Here is a 17918-nt window from a genome sequence, read left to right on the forward strand (position 1 = left end):
TTTTTCCCAATATCCTGCAGCCCTAAGTGAAAGTGTGTGGTGCAAGAACGTGCACTGTGCTTTAAAGGTTGTTGAAGAACTAATTGAAAAGTTGATAACCATATTTAACCAAGCAACTTAACCAATCAGAACATTTTATAATAGACTGGGCGCTCAGCTGAACTGTTAATACTAATTTATATGATAATCACAGCCAGCGGCAACAATAACATGCATTTACTTGTAGGCTTGCATATCTGTGTTGATGAGGGTTGCAGACGAAAATAAGCAACAAGTTACGGCATCACCGATGGTAAGCTTTCTGCAGTTGTTGTCAGAGTCAGATTTCATAATCATGTTAGGAGAGTAAGAAGAGATGACTGACAATGGAATGGAGGGACATATTATGAGCAACTGATCTTGAGCTTCATTGGTTATGTTTCCATCCAATGATATGAAATAGATTTATTAGCAAAACTGTACTATTGCTTAAAAAGCAGTTCTGGATGGTAATAATACCAAAGCACTTTGATGACAGACTTTGGCAGAGGGATTTTAGAATGACCAAAACAATATAGATGATCCACATCCTTACAAAATCACCCCAATTAATCTAAATGAATGATTTCTCTCTAAATAGATGTGGTCAAATTGTATTCCTATCGCAATATAAATTGCAGAAAAACAAAATAACGGAATGTCAGATTTTTCCAATATCGTGCAGTCCTAAATGCACTTTAGATTCAAGTTTTTTTTTTCAGATATTAGGAAAATAATGTAACACTTGATATTTTATTGTAACAATGTAACAAGAATAGCCTTTAGAAAGAGCTTCTTTCAGTCAGTATTCAGGTGATATTTCAACCCAGAAGGGACCATGATTTAAACCCTTTCTCATGGACCCTGATTAAGTCACAACTCGTATATACAGTGCTCAGCATATATAAGTACACCCCCCACAAATCTCCCATTTAAATTAATATTTTCTATAGGATTCTTTACAATATTATATTTGTGCATATACATTTGAAGTCAGAATTTTTGCCCCAATGAATTATTAGCCCACGTTTATTTTTTTCCCCAATTTCTATAACTCATTTCTAATGACTGATTTATTTTATCTTTGCTATGATGACAGTAAATAATATTTTACTAAATATTTTTTAAAACTATTCTATACCCAAGCTGTTTTTTTACATACATTTTTTATTTCTCTTTGCTATTTGGGCTTATTGGAACCTAATTAGAATAAAACCTAAGTATCATCTTTTGATATGATGTAATTTTAGAGAAAAATGACATGCGTATATGTGGACTCGTGGTCCAAATGTCCATAAAACACAATAAAGTCACCTTTGTGTAATAGAATGAAAAACTCTTTATTTCTGCCTTGAACACAGCAGTTTTTTCCTGACTGTTTTTAAATTCATTAATAACACATACACACATACTTTTTGAATATGTTTTGACTATCAGTAAAAACAATTTTTTTTTGCCCATTTTGGATAGTCAAAGTAGTGTTTGGGACATTTCATATGCTGCAAAACAGTTGCAGGATGACACTTTATGTCTGTAACAAATATAAAACATAAGATGTAAGACATAAGAGCTGAAATGTGGCCACTAAGCCCTAGGAGGATACAGCTTAAAGTGGCATTTAAAGGCTTGACTAGGTTAATTCGGTTAACTAGACAGGTTACAGTAATTAGGCAAGTTATTGTATAACAATGGTTTGTTCTTTAGACTATCGAAAAAAAAATATCTAGCATAAAAGGGCTAATAATTTTGACCTTAAAATGGTTAACCTAGTCAAAATAAAACAAATGACTTTCTCAGGAAGAAAAAATATAATCAGACATACCGTGAACATTTCAGTGCTATTTCCAAAAATAGCAAAATTCAAGAGAAACAAAAAATATAAAAAATTTTGTTGAAATATTTTTTGCAATATTTTGCATGAATTTAAATGTATTATCTTTCCGTTTCTAAAGATGTTCTGTGACTAAAATATATATTTTTAATAAATATATCGGTTTAATAAATCTGTATATATTACCCATATTCACTGAGAAATAGATAAAAAATTCATTTTCATAATGAGGTGTACTCATATATGCTGAGCATTCAATATATATTTTTTAATAATTGAAAATGTTAAGATGAAATGTTTAATTACATAGACCAGTTAACTACAGAGATGTTGTCTGAACAGCTTCACCAGTTGAACAGCAGGTGTCAGTTCAATCATCTCCGCTCAATTTTTTCATCAAGGACAATCCCTATTCAAACCACACAGCTCCTCCCGTCACCTGCTGCTAAAGAAATGTGTCCATATTTGAACTGAAACGCTCCTGTTCACCTGAAAGAGTCACACACGTCTCTACAGATGCAATGTCAGAAGACGCGTCAGCACTGTGAGAACAGTCTGTCCTCTGCAGCGGAGCTCTATCTCCACAAATCCATAAGGGAATTACTGCCACTGTTCATAAAAGAACAACAAGGAGACCAGAGGACAACAGCGCCTGGTTAAAAATCCTCCAGCTCTGATGGAAGTCCACACTAATGCATCACACAACATGGCGCCCGAAGAGCGCAGCAGAATACTGATAGAACAACACTGAAAGAGCTTCAGGCAGAGGACAAGGACTCTCAGGGTGAATCTTATGAAATCTGTCAGGAACAAACATGTCCTTGTCCTATCATAGCCATAATATAATATAATATAACACAACATAATATAATATAATATAAACAATCGTTTAATTAAAAAAGTTGACATTTGCATGAGAATTGGGAATATTTGCTTCCCAATTCTCATTTGTGTAATAAAAACATAGATAATAACTATCTGTATTGAATGAATTATGAACTTTGTATTTAAAATATAAATGACATTCCAATGATCAATAATAGGAATTAGGGATACACAATATATCGGCGGCCATACCGTTACCGGCTAATAAATGCTATTTTTAATGTTATCGTTATCGATCCGATATCTAAATTAGGCCGATATCTTTAAGCCGATAGATCTGACTGCCTTGCGCATGTGTGTGGGGAACTTGTTCAGACTTGTCTTGTGCACTAAAATGGAGCTTTCCTCACATTGTTTATGCCTTCAAAGTCTGTCCTTTTGCAGTGTGGTATTGCTGTGCGTTAATAACTTAAGTAACCATATTTCTTATTGTAGATATGTTTGATAAAGTGTCATTGTGTATTTTGCTTTAAATCGCTGTCTATGAACTGTCAAAAACACCTCTCAAAATGCATTTTCGGACATTACATATTTGTACACAAGTACATTACTGCAATACGTTTTATTCAAGAACATTTGAGCTTGAGGACTTAGTTCTTTCATTTTCATTTAATTTAAAATAGATTTTTTTTTTGCTTGCTTGTTAATTAAATCCCATTTTGTTATTCAACATATGTTACTGGTAAACCCCAACTCTTTTACGAAGGACATCCTGGGATTTTTAACGACCACAGAGAGTCACAACCTCGCTTTTAACGTCTCATCCAAAAGACAACGTTGAGCAGTATAGAGTCCCCTTCACTATGCTGGGGCTTTAGGACCCACAGAGACTGCAGGTTGAGCGCCCCCTGCTGGCCTCACTAACACCACTTCCGGCAGCAACCTAGCTTTCCCATGTGGTCCCCCATCCAGGTACTGACCAGGTGCAGCCTGCTTGGCTTTAGTGGAGGACCATGTGGGAGCTGCAGAGAGCTAGCTGCCGGCTAAAAATATAGCTCTATAGAATCCCCTTGCAACTTTGAAATTACTGCTTTTTTTGCTTTTCAGTTCATAAGATCAGTTAAAACGTTTATGAAGTTTTAAAAATAAAATCAGTTGTTCACTATATAAAAACATAAAATTTTGAAGTATTTATATTTATCGGCCTATATATATATTGGTTATCGGCCTCGTTATTGGTTATGAATATCGGCCAAAAAATCCATATCGGTGCATCACTAATAGGACTATTAAAAAACCCTAAGAATTCCTAAATTTGTAAAAATATTAATAGTAAATAACTACTGACTTTTTTTTTTTATTCACAGATTCACCCTGTTTTGCTTTTGGTAGATAATGAAACCTTGGATTACAGTTTTATTATGCTGTCCTAATGAAGGACACACAATGTCACACAATATCACCCTCTGAGCTGATCTTAATCCAGTTTTAATGAAGAACACTAGAGTCGGTCCGCTCTTATATTACACTCATTTACAAAACAAAAACAAAAGGGTTAACAAATTGTATTACTTGCATTTTAGGGCTAACTATCCAATTTACTGCGCCCTTGTTAATCAACATTTTTTTTAAATAGTTTAAATAGCAACAACATGCCTCAAAAAAAAAAAAAAGAAAAAAAAACATTCAAACAACTGTCATGACATCTCGTTATGCAGTTAAAGTAATTTAGCAGCGCATATCTGTGTCTAAATGAGCTCTGGCTGAAAAATATGACATGCAATTTGATTAGTTGCTTGGTTTATATTTATATGGCATCACACAGGCAAAGCTCCGCCCACAATGAAATCTCATTGGTGTAAAATCCCACACAAAACTGGCTAATTGACTGCGCTTGTGTTGCGTCATGCAGCATTTCCGCCTTCAGGCAGACTGACAAATCACATTGTCTAAGGGCATAAAGCTACTAGATACACACTGAAAAATGGCTCTAATGAAGACTTTGTGCTGTTTTGAACTTTGTTAGCCGGATGTCAGCTGGTTGACATTTTTAAACCACTTTTCAGTAGAACAAAAGAGCTTGTCTAGACCTTGAAATAAAAAAATCCAGTTTTGAACCATTTTCCAGGCACTGAAAATCACTATTCTTCAACCAACCATTTACTTTTGGGAGACAATTAAACCATACTGGCAGATTCAGGTTTATTTCATACTGCAGCGAGATAAAGAAAGAACTAAAGATAAAAGAGAATAACATGTGGGATTAAATAATTATGACAAATTTTGAAATGTACAATATCAATATATAGGCAGATATACAAACTAATAAGTACCTTAAAGAAAAAAAGCAGTACATTTGTGTGCTTAATCATGCATACAGCATATTTTAATTAAGTTCATAGATTATTGACACATTGAATAGAGTTACACACACACTCATTCACTACGGACAATTTAGCCTTCCGAATTCACCTGTACCGCATGTCTTTGGACTGTGGGGGAAACCGGAGCACCCAGAGGAAACACACGCGAACGCAGGGAGAACATGCAAACTCCACACAGAAATGCCAACTGACCCAGCCGAGGCTCGAACCAGTGACCTTCTTGCTGTGAGGCGACAGCACTACCTACTGTGCCACTGCGTTGCCCCTTATTATTATTATTTATTTATTTATTTGTTTATTTGTTTATTTATTATATATATATAATCGAAAAATAATAAGAAATGTTAAGATTTTCCTTGCTCTGTTGAACATCACTTGGGTAATATTTTAAAAATAATAAACCTTCTCAGGAGGGCTATTACATTTGTCTTCAACTGTACATATACACAACATTAGGAAATTACAAAAATACTAAAACTAATACAATATAAATACTAAAAATAATGCAAAATATTAAAGACATCAAAACAAAAAGAAAAACAAAACTGTCCTAAACTTTATGCATCCCATTTAATTATTAACATGGTACCAACTGGGACTTTATAATCTGGATGCAAAACCTGAATGTTCATTCTCTCGAGCTTTTTTTTGGCCCAAGAGAGGAGAAGTAATTAGGAAACACATTAATAGAGCGCCATCTGTTTCTTACCTGATCGACAGGCAATGTCCACGTCTTTCTCAAAGTCCGTCTGTGGAGAAAAAGAGAATCAAACAAAGATGTTATAATATTTATGAGTTAAATCTAGATGCAAGCAAAGCATAAAAGCTGAAACCTTTAAGCAAATGATCCATTAGCTCAATAATATAGTCAAAGCTATCATTGGTTTCTCCTCAGATTAGATGATCTTCCTGGCTTGTGTCTGCAGTCTAACCACAACCCGCTGAGAAAACAGTCATCTTTCGAAACCATAATTTATAAATAGAAGCGGATTATTCAGGTAGCACAATGGAGGAGCCTTCGACGGCACCAAATCAAAGACAAGTCAGCACATTGGAGGCCTCATTATAGTGGAACGCTTCTAGTAAAGAAACTTTAAATCAAAACATAAATGAGAAATGTGATCGTTATGTGCCAGTGGTTCTGCGCGGGTCACACATTTCCGGCCCCATTTTAACAGCAATTACTCCCTCAAGCAATAGAAGGATGAGAAAGACTGGTGTGAAACATGACAAATGGCTCCCGTCTGAAGAAAGAGAAGGCCGGAGGAAAGCCAAAGGACATGGATAAAAGACTTGCCGTTATTAATTAAGTTAGCATATATGTATAAGCAATAACGCGGTATAACAAAGACTCACAGTGGGGGGGAAAGGGTCTCATTACATCGAGAGCTCTATGTGAGGTCACAGCTCACACCTCTACAAATGTTTTTACAGCTAATTTATAAGTAGAGCCTTATTACAGCTGACTGTGTGAGGAGATGTGTGTCTTACCATGATCTGTGCATGTCCGTTGGGGAATGTACCGGTGGCGTCAGCATTGATGGGGTCTTGACAGTTTCTCAGGCGACATCTAAAGGCATCTTGAACCTGTGAAACATCATGTTAGTCTGATTATCAAACATCAGAAACAACATATGTTAAGTGTTCAACATATAAAAAACTTTCAGCAGGGTACAGGATTTGGTCTTGAAGAGGTCAAAACTACTTTGATTTATGTTTTATAAAGTAAATATTAAAGTAAATGACTATTTTCTGTTTTGGTTTTGACCCCCTCGTCCGAACAGTTATGTGTGGAAGATTGCAGACTCAGAAGTAAACACCAACTGCTCTGATTGGCTGACAGTTTTGCATATTAATAGAGATAAGTCAGTGTCGATCCTCTGTGGAGGCGGGGCTTATCCATCTTATATCATATAGTAGAACAATGCAAACGTTAACATCTACTGCTCTGATTGGCTGACAGTTTTGCATATTAACAAGGCTATACAGGCAGTGAAGTAGAAGTCATTGCCGATCCTCTGTGGAGGCGGGGCTTATCCATCTTCTTACATCATATAGTAGAACATTGCAAACGTAAACATCTACTGCTCTGATTGGCTGACAGTTTTGCCTATTAACAGGGCTAAACAGCAGTGAAGTAGAAGTCGGTGTCAATCCTCTGTGGAGGTGGGGGTTATCCATCTTGCATCATAGAGTAGAACATTGCAAAAGTAAACATCTACTTCTCTAATTGGCTGAGAGTTTTACATATTAACAGGGCTAAACAGGCAATGAAATAAAAGATGGTGTTGATCTTCTGTGGAGGCGGGGCTTATCCATCATCTTACATCATAGAGTAGAACAAGGCAAAAGTAAACACATCCTGCTCTGATTGGCTCACAGTTTTAAATAGGGACAGGGCTAAACACGCAATGAAGTAGAAGTCGGTGTCGATCTTCTGTGGAGACGGGGATTTTTCATCTTCATTGCAAAAGTAAACACTTACTGCTCTGATTGGCTGAGAGTTTTGCATATTAACAGGACTAAACAGGCAGTGAAGTAGACATCAGTGTCGATACTCTGTGGAGGCTGGGCTTATCCGCTCTCTTACATCATAGATTAAACATTGCAAAACCTGTAGTTTTGGCAGAATGTCTTCAATATAAGCTGTTTTTAGAGTAACTACAAAGTGGTGAGCTTTGAAACTCACAGAATGTTTTTATAGTACTACCACCGCTTATATATCAAAACATCAAGGGAATTTTAGTTTCTCAGTCCAGAACCCCTTTAAAACTTCTCTGCAGTTACTAATTCACCATGATAAAAACTGACGCCACATCACTGAATATGCTAATTAGCCCCTGCTTTCACTTAGTTGCACCAGCTAAACCTGGTCTTCTTTTACGTAGGTAAATGAAGTGGTAAATGTTACACAATGGCAAGTAGACATCTTGGATTAATAGCTCATTTGAAAAGTCTTATAAATTTAATGTATTCTTTTGGAGGAAAGATAAAATCCTACCAACCCCAAACTTTTGAATGGCAGTGTATAAAAATAATTACATAGACTGTCAGATAAATAAATGTTGCAACAAATGGTTGTACGCTTATTTTTCAGGCTCACTGGAAACACCAGATTGTTTCCCGTAGGGGGTAAAAGTAGGATATTTAAAGGCAACATTCACAACTCTGTGAGAACAAGACGTTAAATCGAAGGAAAACATGTAAGGATTTGATTTTATTCATCAGGATTTCTTAGATCTTAAAAAAAGTGGCTGATATGTACCAGAATTAGACAAATAAGAGCATTTGGTGTTGTCAGTCCAAAAAGAAAGTTGCTTTAGAGACAAATGGATCATCAGAGATCAAGGGAGATTCATTTAGGGATCAGTTAAGGCATCGCAAGGAAGGATGGGTTTAGCTTCAGGGTGTATGCCGGTTTCTCCAAGTCAAATTTAAGACTTTTTAAGTCTCTTTTAAGACCATTATGAATTAAATTTTAAGACTTATACAGGGTTAAACTCAATGGATTTTTTTCTAATGGCACAATTAGATCTGTAAATAGTTTTTGTATTAAAGGAAGACTATGTAAACGGATGTGTTGCTTTAGTGTTCTTTCCCCGATTAGGGAATTTCATTTGGAGAATTTCCTTTATACATGTCTTAACAGCTGATTTGAATTGCATTCCTTTGCAAAAATTTGGCCCAATAGGGTAGCTTTATTAGGACATTGGTAAATTAAGACCTGTTTAAAATTATTTAGGACCTACAACACAATATTTTAGTGAATTTAAGACTTTTTAAGGCCTTAAATTTTGCTTTTGAGAATTTTAAGAAATTTGCAGACACCCTGTAGCTTGTTTGAAAGTGATTTAATAAACTTAGATGCACAGCAATGATTCATAACCTTTACAAATGAGTACCAATTCCTTTATTTGGCAAAACACAACAAGAATAATTCAAACTGACTTGGACTGATATTTAATTGTGTTGTCAAAACCAAATGATCTAATTTCATGTTCAACAGAAGCCAAACTGGTTTTGATCAACATGATGAATGGTAAGTGAATGATGATAGATTATCCAAATTTTGGTTAAATTATGACTTTAAGCAACACTGGGCAGGGAGTAAAATAAACTGGGCCTGTGAGGACTAGTTTGATGAAGTATTTTTTTTTCTGAAGGGAAAGAGAAGTAAAGGGATTATATTGATTCCAGCCTTACCTCTCTTCTGAGGATACAGTGGACCATGACTATGACAAAGCCTTGCAGGGAGTCAAAGACAGCGAAGAGGATCTGGAATAAAATTGAGCGCTTGTCCGTCATGGCCAGAACCGCAGACATCCAGGTGAGAGCTAACAGGGGCAGGACAACACAGGAGCTCCACAGGGAGGCCCTGAGACACAAACAGAAAGAGAAAGATGCTGGAGTAAACAACAAAACAGCCTTGCTCCCAAAGTATTTTTAGCAATTCGTTTCCTTCATTTTGTTCTTACTCGACAAACCAAGCAGATGATTCATACATTAAAGTCTTAACTTGTTTATAAGGGTTTATGAGTGACTCCCGACTAGTTTTTAATAAGTGTAAAGCACAATCATCTTTTTCTTACAGGCACTGCACATATCCTTGTTAAGGTACTTGCGTGAAACGTTGTGATCTGGATTCACTAGTACAACCGCATAAATAATAACAACAATGATGATAATAATAATGATAATAATAATAATAATAATAATAATAATAATAAGATAAACATTGTATTTATGACTTGAATTCAGGAAAATAATTTTATGTAGCCATATGTATTTAACATGTTTATGTTTGTACTATTGTTATTAGTATTACTATTATTAAAACTATTTCTACATTCTGCTGTTTTATATTGCATCTAGAAATTACGCCTGTTGGAAGTAGTTTGTTTAGTTTAAAACATTTTGGGAAAACTTGGATAGATTGAAGTATGGATGGATCAAAAAGTATGGTTAGTAGGTAGGTAGGGCAGTTGGTAGGTAGGTAAGTGGATGGATGGATGGATGGATGGATGGCCAGACAGATAGAATGACAGATAGATAGATGGATGGATGGATGGATGGATGGATAGAACGACAGATAAATAGATGGATGGATAGATAGAACGACAGAAAGATAGAATGACAGATAGATGGATGGATGGATAAATAGATAGAACGATTGATAAATTGCAATTAACTGACTTAGTTCTGTTTAAAAGGTTTATAAGCTATAGTATAGTATAGTATAGTGTCTATAAGTAAAATAAGCAGCATTTCTACTTAACAGAAGTCTACTGTTGCACTCTTTAGAGCAAGTTAGATACATTTACTTTGATTAAAGATTTAATAACAGATGCAAGTCCAAATTGTCCTAAATTGCCATCGGAACATAAATGAGTCCAAGAGCCCACAACAACCAATGCATTGTTCCAATAGACTGTCATCATATTACAGACAGAGAACAAGAGCCAGCTGTTCATTTAACACCTCCACAAATCTCCTTCCCCGAGGCGAGAGAAAGGACACATATACACACACACACACACACTCTCTCTCTCTCTCTCTCTCTCTCTCTCTCACGCGCAGCTTAATCAGCATAATCGATTTGCTGAGGCATCGGTGGGCACTTACATGGCGTTGCTGGCCGTTGTTGCTGATAAAGCAGTTGTTGAGACGACACCACACTTGGCACATTTTAAAGTTAATCCTGTATGGGGCTCGCTCATCTGCCTGCAGAACAGACAAACCGCCAGACAACATGAAGAGCATGCATTTACATTGTGATCTGAAAGGATGTTGTCTTTGGAGATACGGCCTTATCAAAGGTGAAGCGTGTAATTTCTGCACCTTTAGTAGTGCCGGAAGAGGAATGTGTTTGTTTGAGCAGCCGGACTGGGCTGGAAATATCTCAGCTGGCTCGACTAATGGTGTAAATTTGGGCCAAGGCTACCTGTTTTTGTAGTTTCGACATGCTCAGGTGACACTGTAGCTCTGGTCCAAAAGCTAATTAGGTCTTGTGGCTTTCTGTCAACATAGGCTGTTTTTTTATCCTTTTTAAGGCAGTTTAAAGGGCCTCCTTTTTACACATTTTTATAGGATGCATTTTTGGTAAACTGATCACAAATGCATAAATTTTAAATAGGTAAAATGTGGAGCTTATTTACGTGTAACCATTTCCAGAGGCAGTTAAAAACCCATTTAGTCAGACTGCGTTCATAGAATAAATATTTATATTACATACAGTCAATTACAATCAGGGCTTGACATTAACACTTGCCAACCCACCAAATGTGGCTAGATTTCAGCTGTGGCGGGTTAGACCGCCACTCCTTGGCTGGTTGAAAATCATTTTAAATTGTAGTTTTCTTAAAAAGCAGAGTTCAACAATAAGGATGGCCCAATGGCACAGGGCCAGCGTGAGAGATGACAATAATGACTGTGTTCCCATGAGCAAAAGTAACTGGCAAATACCGAATGAGAGGATGATTATGCGCACAGTAAAACTATCTTAGTTCACTGATGATGGCTTCCATGTCACGTGCACAGGCGCAAGTGTTTAAAAGCAGGTGCGCTCACGTTTCTTTGCATGAAGCATCCGTTCCTGGAAACGCAACTGGTGTGATTGGTTCTCTTTGAAATAGACTGGACAAAATGCCACGCTCGTGCACCCACAATCCTGCTGCTTGCTTTCAAGACCTCGAGATTTTTTTTTTTTTTTTAAATATCTGTTTGTAAGCAGCAGCAGTTGCATTTGCTTCAACCATTCTTTAAAAAGATTATTAATGGGCCTAACATTAACTGTGCACGTGATCATCCTTTTATTATTGCACACGGAATGTTTTTCACCGGCTCTCTATTTCTTAGTTATTTTTGTTTATATGGTTTAATTATTATCCTTTACAATAACATTGCTTTAATATGAGATTAATTCTCTATTTATGTGTAGTTAACTGTGTTAGATACCAATAATTATTTTTTAAATGTCAATTTATTTCAAGAAATGTTTTGTTGAATAAAAAGTGCATGTATTCAGCTAATTTAGCTTGTTTTGACACGATACTTAAATTTCTTGGCTAAGAAATTTTTATTTTTATTTTTTTATTTTTTTTGGTGTGGCTAGAGAAGAAATTGGTAAATCCGTAGTGTTTAGCACTGAAAAGTCAAATTTGATAAAAACTAATTGCAAAACTTTGAAACCACAATCCATTTGAGCAATGTCATACACCACACACAAAAAGTGAAATGAATAAGAAGTCACGTGGACACAACTTCTAAATCAAGTAACTTTAGCACATATTTTACCACAACAAAATTGTGGCTAGTGAAAACGGCGATGGCTGATGATGTTGAAAAAATACTAGCCACAGTGGCTGATGGTCAAAAAAGTTAATGTCACGCCCTAATTATGAAGTAAATGGTAACACTATAGCATGTTATGAGAAAATATGCCAAAACATGAAGGGCTCTATCTGGGGTTCTACTTTTAAATTAAATTCTGTAAAACTTGGAGCCCATTATACATTCTTATTCTTTGACTCTTTAGTTTCTGATTGAGTTTATCAGGGGTGAATTCTACTTCTCATTTTCTTCTTATTATTATTACTATTATTTTTCTTATTAATTATTTAATTATTATTGTTTTATTACAGCCATTTGGTCAATATATAGTTTCATTGATTATTCTGTTTATCTCTAACAGTGATTGTATAGATTTGTCAGTTTTTTTTCATTCATCCCAAGGGGTTTAGAGGTGGGGAGTGGACACCTAATGATGGTTTAGTTCTAGTTTGTACATGTAATCATTTCCAGAGGCAGTCGCAACCATGCAACCATTTCCAGAGGCAGTCGAAAACTGTGTTTATAGATTAAATATTTACAGTATGTGTTTTATACACAGTAAATAACAATGCATAGAAATTGGTAACACTACGGTACATGATATGAGAAAATGTACCAAAACATGCAGATCTTGTCATTCCTCTCTCTAGATAAAGTGCTCTATCTAGGGCTCTACTTAAAAATTAAATTAAGAATAAAAAGAAAAAAGAAGACAATGCTTCTTCATTGTATTGTACACTCACCAGACACTTTATTAGGTACATCTGTCCAACTGCTTGTTGATGCAAGTTTCTAATCAGCCAATCACATGGCAGCAACTTAATGCATTTAGGCAAGTAGACATCTTCTGATGGCTACTTCTGGCAGGATATGTGCCATGTCATAAAGCGCGAATCATCTCAGACTGGTTTCTTGAACATGACAATGAGTTCACTGTACTTAAACGGCTTCCACTGTCACCAGATCTCAATCTAATAGAGCACCTTTGAGATGTGGTGAAATGGGAGATTCGCATCATGGATGCGACAATTCTGCAGGATATATATATATATAGCTATATAGCAAATATTGTCTTCATACTTGATTGATTTTAATAAAAATATAGCTGCCATCCATAAAAACTCACTTCTGTAATATCACAAACCTCTGCATAAAACAATCTGATAAACAATTAAAAAAGTCTTAATTTTTAACCTATTTTTATTTAACCTGTTTTTTAATACCTATTTTACTTTCTTTAAAACTCCGGGACCCCCCAAAACTAGCTTTTGCAACAGAGCTTGATGAATTTGATATTGAATTTGATATTTTTTTATACATTCAATGTATTTTGACATTTTTCTCTGTACAGTATACGATGTAGCTAAATGCCACTTACCCTGCTCTGTGTTTTAGCTTTTTATCCAGAATCCCATCTCTCGAAACCAATTTATTAAACACCAGAATACCGATCACCATATTAACCTGTTCACACATACGCACACACACACACAACAAAACTGTTAAAGCCTGATCAGATCAAACTACAAATGTCTAAATGTGCAGTTTAACATTTAATGTTCATTTAATATCTAAACATTACCATAACATCAGCAGATTCACGTAACACTTTATTTTGATGGTCCATTTGAGTAATAGTTGGCATGCAGATGCAATGTAACCTAAATTCAACAAACGGACCATCAAAATAAAATGTGACCCAGAATCATGTATAGCAATGACAAAACTATTTGCATACAAGCAAACAATTCAATGCTTTTCAATGTATTTTCCAATTACCTTTAAGCTATAATTTGAAAGTGCAACACTGACTGAATAACATTTACAGTTTTGAGTTCTGCAATGTGTGCCTCCATTGCATCTTAATTCAGTCTAGAAACAGAATGCTTAATGATGCATATAAATACACAGTCTTCATATCAGACTACAAATGCAGTGAGTACGTTTTCCATTTCAACACAGGCACGGCAGACTAGTCCAGCAAATGGCGTAAAACATTATTAAGTCGCTGATGTGTGTAGTTAAGGCTGGTAAATGTCTGCAAATAAACAAAATGTAAAATTACCAGCACCACTGCAGCGGCGGGTCCCACAAATGCATAGAGAAGACCACCTTCCAGAGATAGCCAACAGCTGCAAACACACACACACAAAAGATAACCCAAATATCAGCAAATCTTGCATAAAATTTAACATCCGGCATCAACTTAATGGGGCATGGCAGTACACAATCGTATCGTCCTTGAGTGTCTGGGGATCTGGAGCCATATGCAATGGTTCTACATGAGAGACTTTTAGTGTGGAACAAGAACTCCAAGGAGATCTTAAAACACTGTCTATATCCAGGTATCCTCTGGAGAACTAAGTGGGACTGGTGCAATCTCCCGGCTCCTACTCACTCACTTCATGCTGCCGCTTTATTCAGAAAGATCTGTGTGTGCTGTGTCTTTTAAACTTCTGGATAAACATGAGGAACAAAGAAGAAAGTCTTACTATTGAGGTGTCCCGTATCCTTTTGCTTTTGTGAATCCCATTGAGATAGCAACCACCAAGGCAGGTAATCCTTCAATAGAGACACAGGAATGATTAAAGGCCACATACTGGGTAATCCTTCAGCACTGGAGACATTCACTCTACACGTACAGTAGGCTTCAGTCGAAGGTTAAGAATGAGAGGAATGGAATGCGATGAAGCTAATGAAAATTATACAGAAAATTATTCAAATTAAGGTAAATAAAATAAAATTAAAATAATAAAATAAATATAACTGTAAACTAAATACGATATATTTTAAAGAAAAACTTCTACAACAGTTGTTTCGAATCAAGAAAAGTGAATGAAGGCAACAGTATGAACATTATATATTGATTCTGTTATTTGCACATTAACCCATGTTTAAAATAAATAATTAGCTTTGTTTAGAGAATGAAATAAGATTAATTTTTATAAAACATTTAATTATCTTTTTTTTTTTATTATAATTTATGTAATTATTCATTTTAATTAGAATATTTTTATTTAATGATATGAATATTATTACTTAAATATATTGTTATGCATTATATTTATTTTTATACATATATATTTACATAAATATATATTATATATTTTATACATACATTATATTATATACAACAGTTCTGTCTGGTTTTCGAATCAGATTGGCTGATAGCCATGTGATATGGCTGCAATGACAGCACTTGAAAAGCCTTCTCACCCTTCTGTATTACTCCGCCCACATAGAGTGACAGCAGATCAATAAACTCACTATAGTTTGACAACTATTCCAGCTGTTGGACAACATAATGTGCTTTTGAGGCTTTTTTTTTTTGCAAGAATATAGTTGTATAGATTGCAACTATGCAGCTTATTTATAAGGATAGTGCCTATTTTAAACATTTATAATTTAGGAGAGACATTGCTTGTGCGGCAATTTCCTCTGCTCGTGCACAAAACCTTGCATGCCCTCGAATATACGCTGCTCAAGCGCAGATCTTCTTGTGTGCTTTAAAATAAACGCTGCTGAAGTGCGATTTAGTGCGTTTATGTAACGAGTATGTCTTCAACATTTATTAGATTTGCTAGGAATATTTATAAATGTCTCCAATAGATATACAGAGTGGTATTAATGCGTGGTATAAACCTTGAATATTATATATATATATATATATATATATATATATATATATATATATATATATATATATATATATATATATATATATAATGCATATACATGAACTTCCTTCTACTTTATTTAATTAACCTTGAACATAACAACAGTAAGTGCTGCTTATCTACACAAACACCATTGCAGATCTACAGAAACACATCAGGTTTTCAAGTCAGGAGCAATACAACTTGTAAATTATTTGTGACACGAGAGCAGGTAAACAATATAATAAAAATCCCCGGAGTTTAATACTAAAAAAACCCAGCATGTGAATTGCAATGAACACAACTGCTTTTAAACAGAGACACTGAAATCAAACAGGTCTCAAACTGATAGCATAATGTCATATCTGCCATGGTATCTTTTGAAACCTCCGTCTCTATTTTTCAATCTCCCATCTCTGCTGGTCTCGAGCAGGACTGCCATTATGAAAGGGCTCTTTCTGCTCCTGCCTCTGTCCCGTGATCTGAATATTAACACCTCTCACGCAGAGGGCTGAATTTATGGATGTAATCAGCTTGCCTGAAAAACCAGCGAGGGTCTGGTGGCTCCTCCTCCCCTTTGCTGAGTCTCTGCCCCTTAGTCACCAAGCTGATTCATCCTCAGCCAATCAGAAAGCAGATCTCAGTGCACACAGTGCTACTGTTCCTCCTCAAAGGTAACATTAATGGTATGCCCCAATATGCAAATACTTATACTCCACCATAAAAGCACGTGCTCTTTTAGTGAAGAAAAAATACACACTTCTGAGTGCGCAACAGAAAAGTCGGCAAGCTTTGGGACATACTGCTTCCACTTTAACGGACTGTTCTGTTGCTTAGTTACGGGCTCTGTCAATCATCTTGTCACATCCTACACATTTCCTACAGTATTAAAGATTTGCAGGTTTTAATGGAGAGACATCTCCTCATGTGTTTGTTTAATAATGCACCTAAAAGTTAATGACCGAATGTATTTTTATTAAAGTTTACAATGTTGTTGTAGATTCATGTGGATAACATTTTTAATCAGGTTTAATCAATCAAACCTCTTTTAGTACGTCTCTGCAAAGGAATGTCCCCTCCTGTAAGTCTTGATAAGTACAAAATTAGGCTTTTCAATTTTATCTTTTTAATGGAAGAAAATGTTTGTATTACAATGGATCTCAGATAAGGCTCTATCTGTTAGGATGTGGCTACTCTTGATACATATCATTAGATTATCTAACCTGCATTGTACATGATAAAAGTGGAGTATTTCACCAATTTGTAAACCGTTCCAGGCATATATTGATTTTGATTTTGCTTGTATCCTGATAAGACGATTTTTTAAAGAATGGCATGGCTGGTTTTGTTTGTTTGTTTTACACTTACTGTTAATACTTTAATATTCATTTATTTTTGCAGACCTACTGAACTCCCATGTATGTACATGTGCACTTGTAACACCCAATTTGTGTTTGTGAGCTGAACTGTATTTTTGTTATGATCACCAGCGATCTAGTGGCTGCAGATCTCTATACACACGACAGATGCTACATTAATGAACTGCAACTCCCGGCATGCACCTTGCACACACACCAGTTCCTGATTCCCACTAATTACACACACAGTCGGAAGATCATTATGGACTGATTTCGAGGACTTAAAACTCAGCACACACAGACACATCATTGCTGAGTCTTGTTAAACTGTTTAGTGAGCATTAGGAAGCGTTATCCCTTGCCTTGCCTTGTTTGACCCTTTGCTTTGTTTCTTTGTTTACGTTGTTTGCCACCTGTACCAACCATTCGCCTGTTTATTGACCATGCTTTGGATTGTCTGTATGCACCTGTTTGTTCCGGTTAGTGGTGGGCAAAGCAAGGCTTTATGAAACTGAAA

At 35.6% G+C, this 17918-nt stretch overlaps 1 protein-coding gene across 1 annotated transcript in view; it reads right to left on the reverse strand.

Moving 5' to 3' along the window:
* adgrb3 (adhesion G protein-coupled receptor B3) overlaps positions 1–17918 on the reverse strand; it is a 368994-nt gene that overhangs the window by 12999 nt on the left and 338077 nt on the right. Inside the window, exons 21-27 of the mRNA XM_056470574.1 lie at positions 14880–14949; positions 14453–14519; positions 13766–13851; positions 10681–10779; positions 9262–9433; positions 6550–6645; positions 5768–5807 (exon numbers count right to left, since the gene is read on the reverse strand). Coding sequence (XP_056326549.1) covers positions 5768–5807; positions 6550–6645; positions 9262–9433; positions 10681–10779; positions 13766–13851; positions 14453–14519; positions 14880–14949 — 630 coding nt within the window. The remainder of the gene's footprint in view (positions 1–5767; positions 5808–6549; positions 6646–9261; positions 9434–10680; positions 10780–13765; positions 13852–14452; positions 14520–14879; positions 14950–17918) is intronic.

The sequence above is a fragment of the Danio aesculapii genome, chromosome 13, assembly GCF_903798145.1.
Source record: "Danio aesculapii chromosome 13, fDanAes4.1, whole genome shotgun sequence".
In the NCBI taxonomy this organism is placed as follows: domain Eukaryota; kingdom Metazoa; phylum Chordata; class Actinopteri; order Cypriniformes; family Danionidae; genus Danio; species Danio aesculapii.